Genomic DNA, 10,378 nt, shown 5'->3' with positions numbered 1-10,378 from the left:
CGTTGTCGGTGATCAGGCCTACCACTGTTGTGTCGTCTGCAAACTTAATGATGGTGTTGGAGTCGTGCCTGGCCATGCAGTCATGGGTGAACAGGGAGTACAGGAGGGGACTGAGCACGCACCCCTGAGGGGCCCCCGTGTTGAGGATCAGTGTGGCAGATGTGTTGTTACCTATTGTCCTTGCTCTCTGAACTGCCAAAGGAAAGATAAGGGTCATTCTTAAAATCAATCAACACCGCCCCTTTCTCTTCCCAGCTTACACACACGCACGTCCCCTGCCATGCTTCCGTCTGATCAGTGGCCGGAACATTTACTCTAATCATGTCATCTTAATGAAGCAGCTGATAAGGAGAGACCACGTTGGCCCCTTAATCCAGGAGACCTTCGCCTACGCATTATATCAGCTGCCATCATCACACACACACACGCGCGCGGGCGCACTGACGCAGACAGGCACACCCACGGGCGCACACCCACAGGCATCGAGAGACAGAGAAGAGGTAAACAGAGAGAGAGACAGAGAGAGAGAGAGCGGTAAAATGAGAAAGAGAGGTAGAGGGCCTGAGTGGAAAGGAGACCAGGTTCAAAGCCCTTTCCCTTTGCATAGGAAACCCCTCAGCGCTTGGCTGCTCACATCATAGCCTCTCCTTCCCAGGTCCTGCCAGGGGGTCGTGGTTACCACCGGCTATCCAGAGTGCTACAACAGCCGTAACATTTACATTAAATTAGCCAGCTTCAAAGACACTCTGAGTCTGTACACACAACATCTGTAAACACACACACACAAATGCAAGAGACATTTAATGCGTCTAATCTCTAATCAATGACTCTAATATTTATATATTTCTTAATTCCATTCTTTTACATTCTAGATTCGTGTGTATTGTTAGATATTACTGCACTGTTGGAGCTAGGAACACAAGCATTTCGCTACACCCGCAATAACATCTGCTAAATATGTGTATGCGACCAATAAAATGTGATTTGATTTGCGGTAACTATGATAACAGATTTTTGTGGCATTTTGCAAGAAAGAGGGAGATGAACCCTTGAACCACTGCAGCTACACAAAGCCACTTTAGATCTATGTTAGTGGAGTTCCCCAGACCAACTTTCTTTGGCAGAAGTTCACTTTGGTTCAAACGTCTTTTGTGAGTCATAAGCAGTTGAGGAGAGGATGGAGACACCTCACCGCAATAACACAAACACATACACACACACACAAACTGCAATAACTTACTGCACAGCTCTGTCTGTCCTTGTAATTTCACTCCATTAGTGGGTCTGGAGAGCTCTTAGCGTTACACAATGAACAGGTCCTTCAACATCTTACTCAACCGACAGCCTTTTGCTCTATAGTTGACCAAGGGACAAGGCAGCAGCAAGGGCATTCACATTTTGCTCCAACAGAAACAGAAAGAGAGAGAGAGAGAGAGAGAGAGAGAGAGAGAGAGAGAGAGAGAGAGAGAGAGAGAGAGAGAGAGAGAGAGAGAGAGAGAGAGAGAGAGAGAGAGAGAGAGTTATGTTAAGAAAGTAGAGCCACTTATCCCAACCCATGTTGTTTGCAGACCTGAAGAGACAAGCTTCCACCATTGCTTCCACAGTTCCTTCAAATGTGTTCCTTCAAATATGTTCCTTCAAATATGTCAACACTGAAGGGGAAAGAAAGAGCAAGAGGGGTTTTCTAAACATGTAGGAGATCATGATCCAAGAATTCTAATCTTTGCAAGATTATGGGGATCCCTAATTGGTTATGGGAGTGTCTAGCACCTTCACACAAATATTTAATTTGAACTATGAGATGAATGACTGCAATAGTTTTCTCTGAAATGAGCGCAATAGAATAGCACGGTTCTGAGTCTGGTAACATTGCTCCCTCTAGTGCTTGAGTCTGGTAGCATGGCTCCCTCTAGTGCTTGAGTCTGGTAGCATGGCTCCCTCTAGTGCTTGAGTCTGGTAGCATGGCTCCCTCTAGTGTTTGAGTCTGGTAGCATGGCTCCCTCTAGTGCTTGAGTCTGGTAGCATGGCTCCCTCTAGTGTTTGTGTCTGGTAGCATGGCTCCCTCTAGTGTTTGAGTCTGGTAGCATGGCTCCCTCTAGTGTTTGAGTCTGGTAGCATGGCTCCCTCTAGTGCTGTCCAGTGTAGATGCACTACATATTCTACTAACTAGTGGTACCAAATGCGTTTCAAGGGAAAAAGGACACAAAAAATAAAGGAAATACAATTGAGATTCACCCACTGGCTGCAATCTGATTCTCAACCTTCACCCTTACATGTGCACTTGATACTCCCCCTCATGGAGTGAATTGACAGAGTTTCCACTCCAATCTATTCCTTTAAAATGTGTGAAGGGGTTCATACCAGGGTTGAGCTCAATTCAAAATTTAGGAATTTACTCCCATTCAACTCATGAGTTGAAATTTGAATTATATTCGCCACACCTCACTGGAAGTAGAATTTAATTCAGTGCAATTAAACTCAGTCATAGAGTTTCATTGAATCTGACAGGTCACACTTCCAGATACTAAAGAATATATAACTTTTCTCTGGAAACAATGTTCATATACTCTTTTAACCTTAGTGCTTAGAATAGCCAATTTGTTTTCCTTGATCATTCATTTTAAGAGTTTGTCCTGAAAATCAATTGTTACAACAATATGTTATATGCATGTAGGCCTATACAACGAAATGTTTGATGTTTTATGTACAATATGCATATTTGTATACACTACACCTAATATGGAAGAGGCATTTGAATTTCATTGAATTTCACTGAATTATATTTCCTTTAAATCAAATTCGAATTGCAATTCTGTATTATCAAATTCAAATTGCAATTCTGTATTATGTTTACTACTTCAATTCAAATTCAAGAATTGAATTGTAATTTATAAGGCATTGTCAATTCAAGTCTGAGTTGAGCCCAACTCTGGTGCTTACTTCACTATACGGCTATTACCAGCAGGTGTCGCCATATCGCTGTAAAATAAATCCCTTCTGCTGTATAAACATAAGCAGCAGTTGTCCCATGTCCCCTTCCTTGTTTTGAAACTATTTCAGTAGTTTGCATAGCTCTTTATCGACCCATGCAGGTCAACTAACCAGTTGCATAAGGTGCCAGCTGTCACACCATGTGGTTTGCATTGAACCAGGAAGCACTAAAGGCCTGCAGCACATGGCCCTTTAAAAGATTACCTTTTGGACCTTGACATACGTTTGCATTGATGAATGATAGGCGTGTTGAAAGGGGCGATCCCTCTTTTATAGGCCAGTTGACTCAGTCATAAGCAGGGTGCCAGCTCGTTATAATAAATGATTAACTCTCGCGGTCATGTTATGGTGTTTTATGATTGACACAGAGAAATGGTGACAGCACTGCTTTGTTGGCAGCCAGCTAGCACTGACTGACATTCATCCAATTAAAAACAGTACAGTAGAAGAGGAATGTGGCGGTCAAACACACAACATTATACCTAAGATCAACAATGGTGAACATGTAGGCCTAGCCTATTGTAAACAAATCAATTGTAGGCCTAAATAGATTTGTGTAGCCTACCTACACAAAATGTTATATGTGTTTGACCTTACCATTATGGCGAGGGAGTCTTTCCGCATTTCTTTCTACAATGTTCTTCAACGTTGCACTTCTAAATATAATGTATTTCACCTAAGAGAAACATTTCATTTGTTTCAAATGACATGACTGTTTTCGAACACAAAAATCACAATTTTTCCTGCAATGTTATGGCAGTTAAACCTTGCTTAAGATTTGCTACCGACCTTCCCTGCAGGAAGGGGCGGGCACGAGGTTTTCCCCAGGTTGAGAGCTCGCCAACAGAATCATCGGAATAGAACACGGTGCTGAGACAGGGAGTTGTTCGGCAAACAGGTGGAACATTTGGCGAAGAGAACGGAGACACTAATCTGACACTGAATCTGAAACCACACAGCACCATTGAACTTCCGTTCCGAAGAAGAGTGTATTTTAAAACATGGAACAGCGTCGTTAGCCGGTATATTGAACCCCAGCACTTTCTTGTAGCTATGTCGCGAAGTTGAGTTCCTCGACCCAGCCCGTTAGTTATTTGGCTAGCTAGTTAGCATTGCATTATTAGCTATGTAGCTCGCTAACGACCTAATTTTGTCAGCCAAGGGGGTTCGGTCGCAAAGCAAATATATTACGTTGTTTGCATATCGAAACTATCTTGGTATAAACTATTCAGTTATTAGGTATGCTTGTTGGGTGTGTCCTTTAATCAATAGTTGCTGTCATTCTGTTGTTTGAAGACACAGACAATAGTTTTTTCCGAGGGCAAGATGTCAGTGTTAGCGTATCAAAACGAACGATAATTTTGCTTGGTTAGCTCATAGCCAAGGTATCCATGAATATGCTTTCTTACGCGTTAATTAACTTAATTGAAAATGTTTAGCTGAGTCTTAAATGCTTACAGGTGAATGCCAAAGACATGTACATCGCAAAAGCAACTATTAGCGACCTTATTAGCACCAACAGCTAACCTGTCATGTGTGGACTCTTGTCTTAGGAAGACAATCAAATTGATCCAGTGTGAAGCTCATAAGAGTTATTGCTTGTTTTCAGCATTTATTGACGCATTTTCTGGATTGTATTTTACAGATCAAACCCCTCGGGACATGCATGATCTGGAGGACAGCCGTTTATTGAAGATTTGCTGAAGAAGGAGAGAGAATTCCCCTCCTAGTAGCAAGCCATTGTGTGATGATGGAAAGTGCCATATATGAGGACGAACCTTTGTAACTAGCTGGCTGACCAGGCAGCTAGCACCACATATCAAGGATTCTGGATGATTCTTCGACTTGAGTCCATTGGGGATCATTATAATCTACCGGAGCGGACCTGTAACTTATCTCCGAGACAGTGGACACAATGGGGGAGACCAGTCTCAACGACTCGAATGTGAAGGTCGCAGTCCGTGTTCGTCCCATGAACAGGAGAGGTGAGTAACATTAGCTGGCTAATCGCTAAATTGATGACATGACACTTGACACTCGGCTCAGTTGTTGTGAAACGGGCCTAAAATCCACGGTACTAAATGGTTTTGGACACCCTGGTCCATAATACACAAACTAGCTGCCTATGGAAGAAGTTAATGTGATCGGCCTGAACATGTGTAGTCACCCTTTCATAACATAAGCCGCGGTAATGAATGCACAGTGACATGCCTCCCGTTAATGAATCTGTGCGCGCACACTCAAATGATTCGATCAATTATAATGCGGGCTATGAATGCCGCTCGGGGGAAATAAATTACATTTTAGCCGTGTGTGCCAAGTCGAATTTAGCCTTGGGAGAACATGTCTGGAGGTACAGGAGTCTACTGAGGCAGAAAATACTGTCTAGCTACAATGTAGCGGTCACGTGTTCCTTCTCACATAGCATAGAAATCGGTCACAAGACGGGGAACTTGACTAGCTTTCGCTCTCGTAGCCTCCATCCAAAGCGGTTTAGCATGCAGTGAAACAAGCCCAGGGCAAAATCAGTATGTACCCATTCAGACAGTTATATCCCCCACTACTCATATCCTTGTCCATTTTGATAGTAGCCCACTGTCTGCAAATGAATTGAATTCCCACCAAAACAGACCATAGACTGAAGCCGCTTCTTTGAAGATAAACTGTAATAGAATTGTTAATAACCACACAAATCAGAACATAACTTCATTATATCTTTCACACTGATGATGGTTTATGCGTTACTGACATCTCGAGAAATGTATCCCTGGTGTTATGGCAAGGCATCATATTTCTCTTTCAACCTTGGCCTCTAATAAATGTGTGTGGCAGTCGGAGCTAGCTGGTCTCTGGCTGTGCTGGACAAAGGCAGGAAGGGAGTCAGTTTGAAATGACTATTTGCTAGCATTGCATAACTGACCACGTTCCCATGGCGGTAGAGGAGTTACTGAGAGGCCTTGGAAGAACAGCCCCATCGGCTCCATCCCAGTCACAGCATAGACATGGCTTTTCCATTTCCACACTGATGTCATGCCCATTGTACCACCAACCAAGCCCAGTGCTGTTTCACTTACCGCATGGAAGAAAGCGAAAGTGCCAATGGAAAATGTGCTGGTACTGGAGGGAATCTGGTGGAAGATGAGAGATGAATACCAACAGGATATTAGTCTCTTCTCCGTTGCATTTCATTTCAGATATTTTTCTTCCATCCATTTCCTTTGAGAAAAGGAAGATCTCAATGCTATTCCTGAAAGTCATAGAACAGTCATAACTGGTTATAACATGATTAGCAGGTGTATGAACACACACACTGATCCGTACTACCAGTGAACTCTGTGTGGCCCATGTGATGATGCCCCTCACACACACACACACACACTAGGGCTGTGACGGTAATGGCATTTTGGATGGCGGTAATTGCCAGCAAAATGACTCCAGTCACTGTAAAAAAAAAAAAAAACATTTTGACTCACATGTTCTCTTCTCCTCCGGAATGAATATAACGGGCCTCCCCATTCAAGTCAATGATGGCATAATGGGTGGACTGGCGGTCATTGCGAGGAGGTAAAAGCAGGAAGTGTATCCATCAATATGTGCTTTGATTTGTTGATTCAACTCGACTGACATTAGAAAAAAGACATTCCATTGCATTTGCCACATCAGTTAACATCATTTGAATTAGGGCTTGGTGGTATACCTTATTTTACCATATACAGTTGAAGTCGGAAGTTTACATACACCTTAGCCAAATACATTTAAACTCAGTTTTTCACAATTCCTGACATTTAATCCTAGTATACATTCCCTCTCTTAGGTCAGTTAGGATCACCACTTTATTTTAAGAATGTGAAATGTCAGAATAATAGTAGATATAATTATTTATTTCAGCGTTTATTTCTTTCATCACATTCCCAGTGGGTCAGAAGTTTACATACACTCAATTAGTATTTGGTAGCATTGCCTTTAAATTGTTTAACTTGGGTCAAACGTTTCGGGTAGCCTTCCACAAGCTTCCCACAATAAGTTGGGTGAATTTTGGCCCATTCCTCCTGACAGAGCTGGTGTAACTGAGTCAGGTTTGTATGCCTCCTTGCAGTTGCTTTTTCAGTTCTGCCCACAAATGTTCTATAGGATTGAGGTCAGGGCTTTGTGATGGCCACTCCAATACCTTGACTTTGTTGTCCTTAAGCCATTTTGCCACAACTTTGGAAGTATGCTTGGGGTCATTGTCCATTTGGAAGACCCATTTGCGACCAAGCTTTAACTTCCTGACTGATGTCTTAAGATGTTGCTTTAATATATCCGCATAATTTTCCTTCCTCATGATGCCATCTATTTTGTGAAGTGCACCAGTCCCTCCTGCAGCAAAGCACCCCCACAGCATGATGCTGCCACCCCTGTGCTTTACGGTTGGGATGGTGTTCTTCGGCTTGCAAGCAACACCCTTTTTCTTCCAAACATAACGATGGTCATTATGGCCAAGCAGTTCTATTTATGTTTCATCAGACCAGAGGACATTTCTCCAAAAAGTACGATCTTTGTCCCCATGTGCATTTGCAAACCGTAGTCTGGCTTTTTTATGGCAGTTTTGGAGCAGTGGCTTCTTCCTTGCTGAGCGACCTTTCAGGTTATGTCAATATAGGACTCGTTTTACTGTGGATATAGATACTTTTGTACCTGTTTCCTCCAGCATCTTCACAAGGTCCGTTGCTGTTGTTCTGGGATTGATTTGCACTTTTCGCACCAAAGTACGTTCATCTCTAGGAGACAGAACGCGTCTCCTTCCTGAGCGGTATGATGGCTGCATGGTCCCATGGTGTTTATACTTGCATTGTACAGATGAACGTGGTACCTTCATGCGTTTGGAAATTGCTCCCAAGGATGAACCAGACTTGTGGAAGTCTACAATTCTTTTTCAGAGGTCTTGGCTGATTTCTTTTGATTTTCCCATGATGTCAAGCAAAGAGGCACTGAGTTTGAAGGTAGGCCTTGAAATACATCCACAGGTACACATCCAATTGACTAAAATGATGTCAATTAGCCTATCAGAAGCTTCTAAAGCCATGACATAATTTTCTGGAATTTACCAAGCTGTTTAAAGGCACAGTCAACTTAGTGTATGTCAACTTCTGACCCACTGGAATTGTGATACAGTGAATTATAAGTGAAGTAATCTGTCTGTAAACAATTGTTGGAAAAATTACTTGTGTCATGCACAAAGTAGATGTCCTAACCGACTTGCCAAAACTATAGTTCGTTAACAAGAAATGTGTGGAGTGGTTGAAAAACGAGTTTTAATGACTCCAACCTAAGTGTATGTAAACTTCTGACTTGAACTGTAGGTGCAGGAGCTCCACAATACTTTTGAGCTAATATTCTATAAGAAGAACAGGAGCTCAAACAGTAGAACATTTGAGGCACCGGTACTCCGCTCCGGTGAGCTCCTGCCCAAGTCAAGCACTGCTTCTTATCCCTTGCGCAAATAGCCTAAAGCTGTCTGTCCCGAGCTCACTGGAGCTGGAAACTCTGAGGGCCCAGAATATTTTATACAATGTTGCATGTTCGCTAGCTTCAGGCCAGACCCAAGTTTAATAGTTGATACAATGTTTCAAGTTTGTTGCAGACAGGCCATGTGTAGCCAATGTGATTTATAGGATTTTTATTTTTATCAGGATACTTTCTACCTCCAAGCTGCAATGTTTTTATTTGTTGGCTTTAGGTAGGCTATTTTTACATAGTTGACAATGGCAATAGAAGTTACTTTTTAGGTTTGTATCATTTTCATTTAGATTTGGATAGAATTTTGATTAACCACATGACAATGATTTTGAGATATGAAGACGTTATTAAATGAAAATGTGCACATGAAAACCATAACTGGCACGCAGATCAGTAGAAATGGTAAGATAAATTGGCATTCCACATGAGAAAGGTTGCCGACTCCTCGCGAGGCCAACTACCGGCAACTTCAGTAGAGTAATGACAGAATCTGCGAAAGCCAGCAGGAGCGGAAAGAGAATAGTTGGGTCAGGTTACGTTTTTTTTCTTCTGGTTATCTAGATCTCTGGCGCCCTCTTGAGTCATTTGTCCTATTTCATCAAACAGTTAGCTTTAAGCATCAGACAAGCTCAATGCATAAAACTCAGCAAAAAAAGAAACTTCCCTTTGTCAGGACCCTGTCTTTCAAAGATAATTCGTAAAAATCCAAATAACTTCACAGATCTTCATTGTAAAGGGTTTAAACACTGTTTCCCATGCTTGTTCAATGAACCATAAACAATTAATGAACATGCACCTGTGGAACGGTCGTTAAGACACTAACAGCTTACAGACTGTAGGCAATTAAGGTTACAGTTATGAAAACTTAGGACACTAAAGAGGCCTTTCTACTGACTATGAAAAACACCAAAAGAAAGATGCCCAGGGTCCCTGCTCATCTGCGTGAACGTGTCTTAGGCATGTTGCAAGAAGGCATGAGGACTGCAGATGTGGCCAGGGCAATAAATTGCAATGTCCGTACTGTGAGACGCCTAAGACAGCGCTACAGGGAGACAGGACGTACAGCTAATCGTCCTCGCAGTGGCAGACCACATGTAACAACACCTGCACAGGATCGGTACATCCGAACATCACACCTGCGGGACAGGTACAGGATAGCAACAACTGCCCGAGTTACACCAGGAATGCGCAATCCCTTCATCAGTGCTCAGACTGTCCGCAATGGGCTGAAGAGGCTGGACTGAGGGCCTGTAGGCCTGTTGTAAGGCTTGTCCTCACCAGACATCACTGGAAACAATGTCGCCTATGGGCACAAACCCACCGTCGCTGGACCAGACAGGACTGGCAAAAAGTGATCTTCACTGATGAGTCGCGGTTTTGTCTCACCAGGGGTGATGGTCGGATTCGCATTTATCGTCGAAGGAATGAGCGTTACACCGAGGCCTGTAATCTGGAGCGGGATCGATTTGGAGGTGGAGGGTCCATCATGGTCTGGGGCGGTGTGTCACAGCGTCATCGGACTGAGCTTGTTGTCATTGCAGGCAATCTCAACGCTGTGCGTTACAGGGAAGACATCCTCCTCCCTCATGTGGTACCCTTCCTGCAGGCTCATCCTGACATGACCCTCCAGCATGACAATGCCACCAGCCATACTGCTCGTTCTGTGCGTGATTTCCTGCAAGACAGGAATGTCAGTGTTCTGCCATGGCCAGCGAAGAGCCCGGATTGCAATCCCATTGAGCACGTCTGGGACCTGTTGGATCGGAGGGTGAGGGCTAGGGCCATCCCCCAGAATTGTCCGGGATCTTGCAGGTGCCTTGGTGGAAGAGTGGAGTAAGATACTTTTGATTTTGACCCCCCCTTTGTTCAGGGACACATTATTCAATTT

The 10,378-nt window shown here is 43.3% G+C and overlaps 1 protein-coding gene across 3 annotated transcripts in view; it reads left to right on the top strand.

The window, feature by feature from the left end:
- Positions 1 to 3,840: 3,840 nt before the first annotated feature.
- LOC121539392 (kinesin-like protein KIF13B) overlaps positions 3,841 to 10,378 on the top strand; it is a 60,144-nt gene continuing 53,606 nt past the window's right edge. For 2 of the 3 annotated variants that reach the window (XM_041847863.2, XM_041847862.2), the window contains exons 1-2: positions 3,842 to 4,013; positions 4,637 to 4,976. In XM_041847863.2, coding sequence (XP_041703797.2) covers positions 4,907 to 4,976 — 70 coding nt within the window. In that variant the 5' untranslated portion in view covers positions 3,842 to 4,013; positions 4,637 to 4,906. Of the gene's footprint in view, positions 4,014 to 4,636; positions 4,977 to 10,378 lie in introns of all 3 variants that reach the window. The other variant, XM_041847865.2, reaches the window with a different exon arrangement.

The sequence above is a fragment of the Coregonus clupeaformis genome, chromosome 25, assembly GCF_020615455.1.
Source record: "Coregonus clupeaformis isolate EN_2021a chromosome 25, ASM2061545v1, whole genome shotgun sequence".
Taxonomy (NCBI): domain Eukaryota; kingdom Metazoa; phylum Chordata; class Actinopteri; order Salmoniformes; family Salmonidae; genus Coregonus; species Coregonus clupeaformis.
The sequence above is the reverse complement of the archived record's forward strand: the minus strand, read 5'-3'. Positions and strand labels throughout refer to the sequence as shown.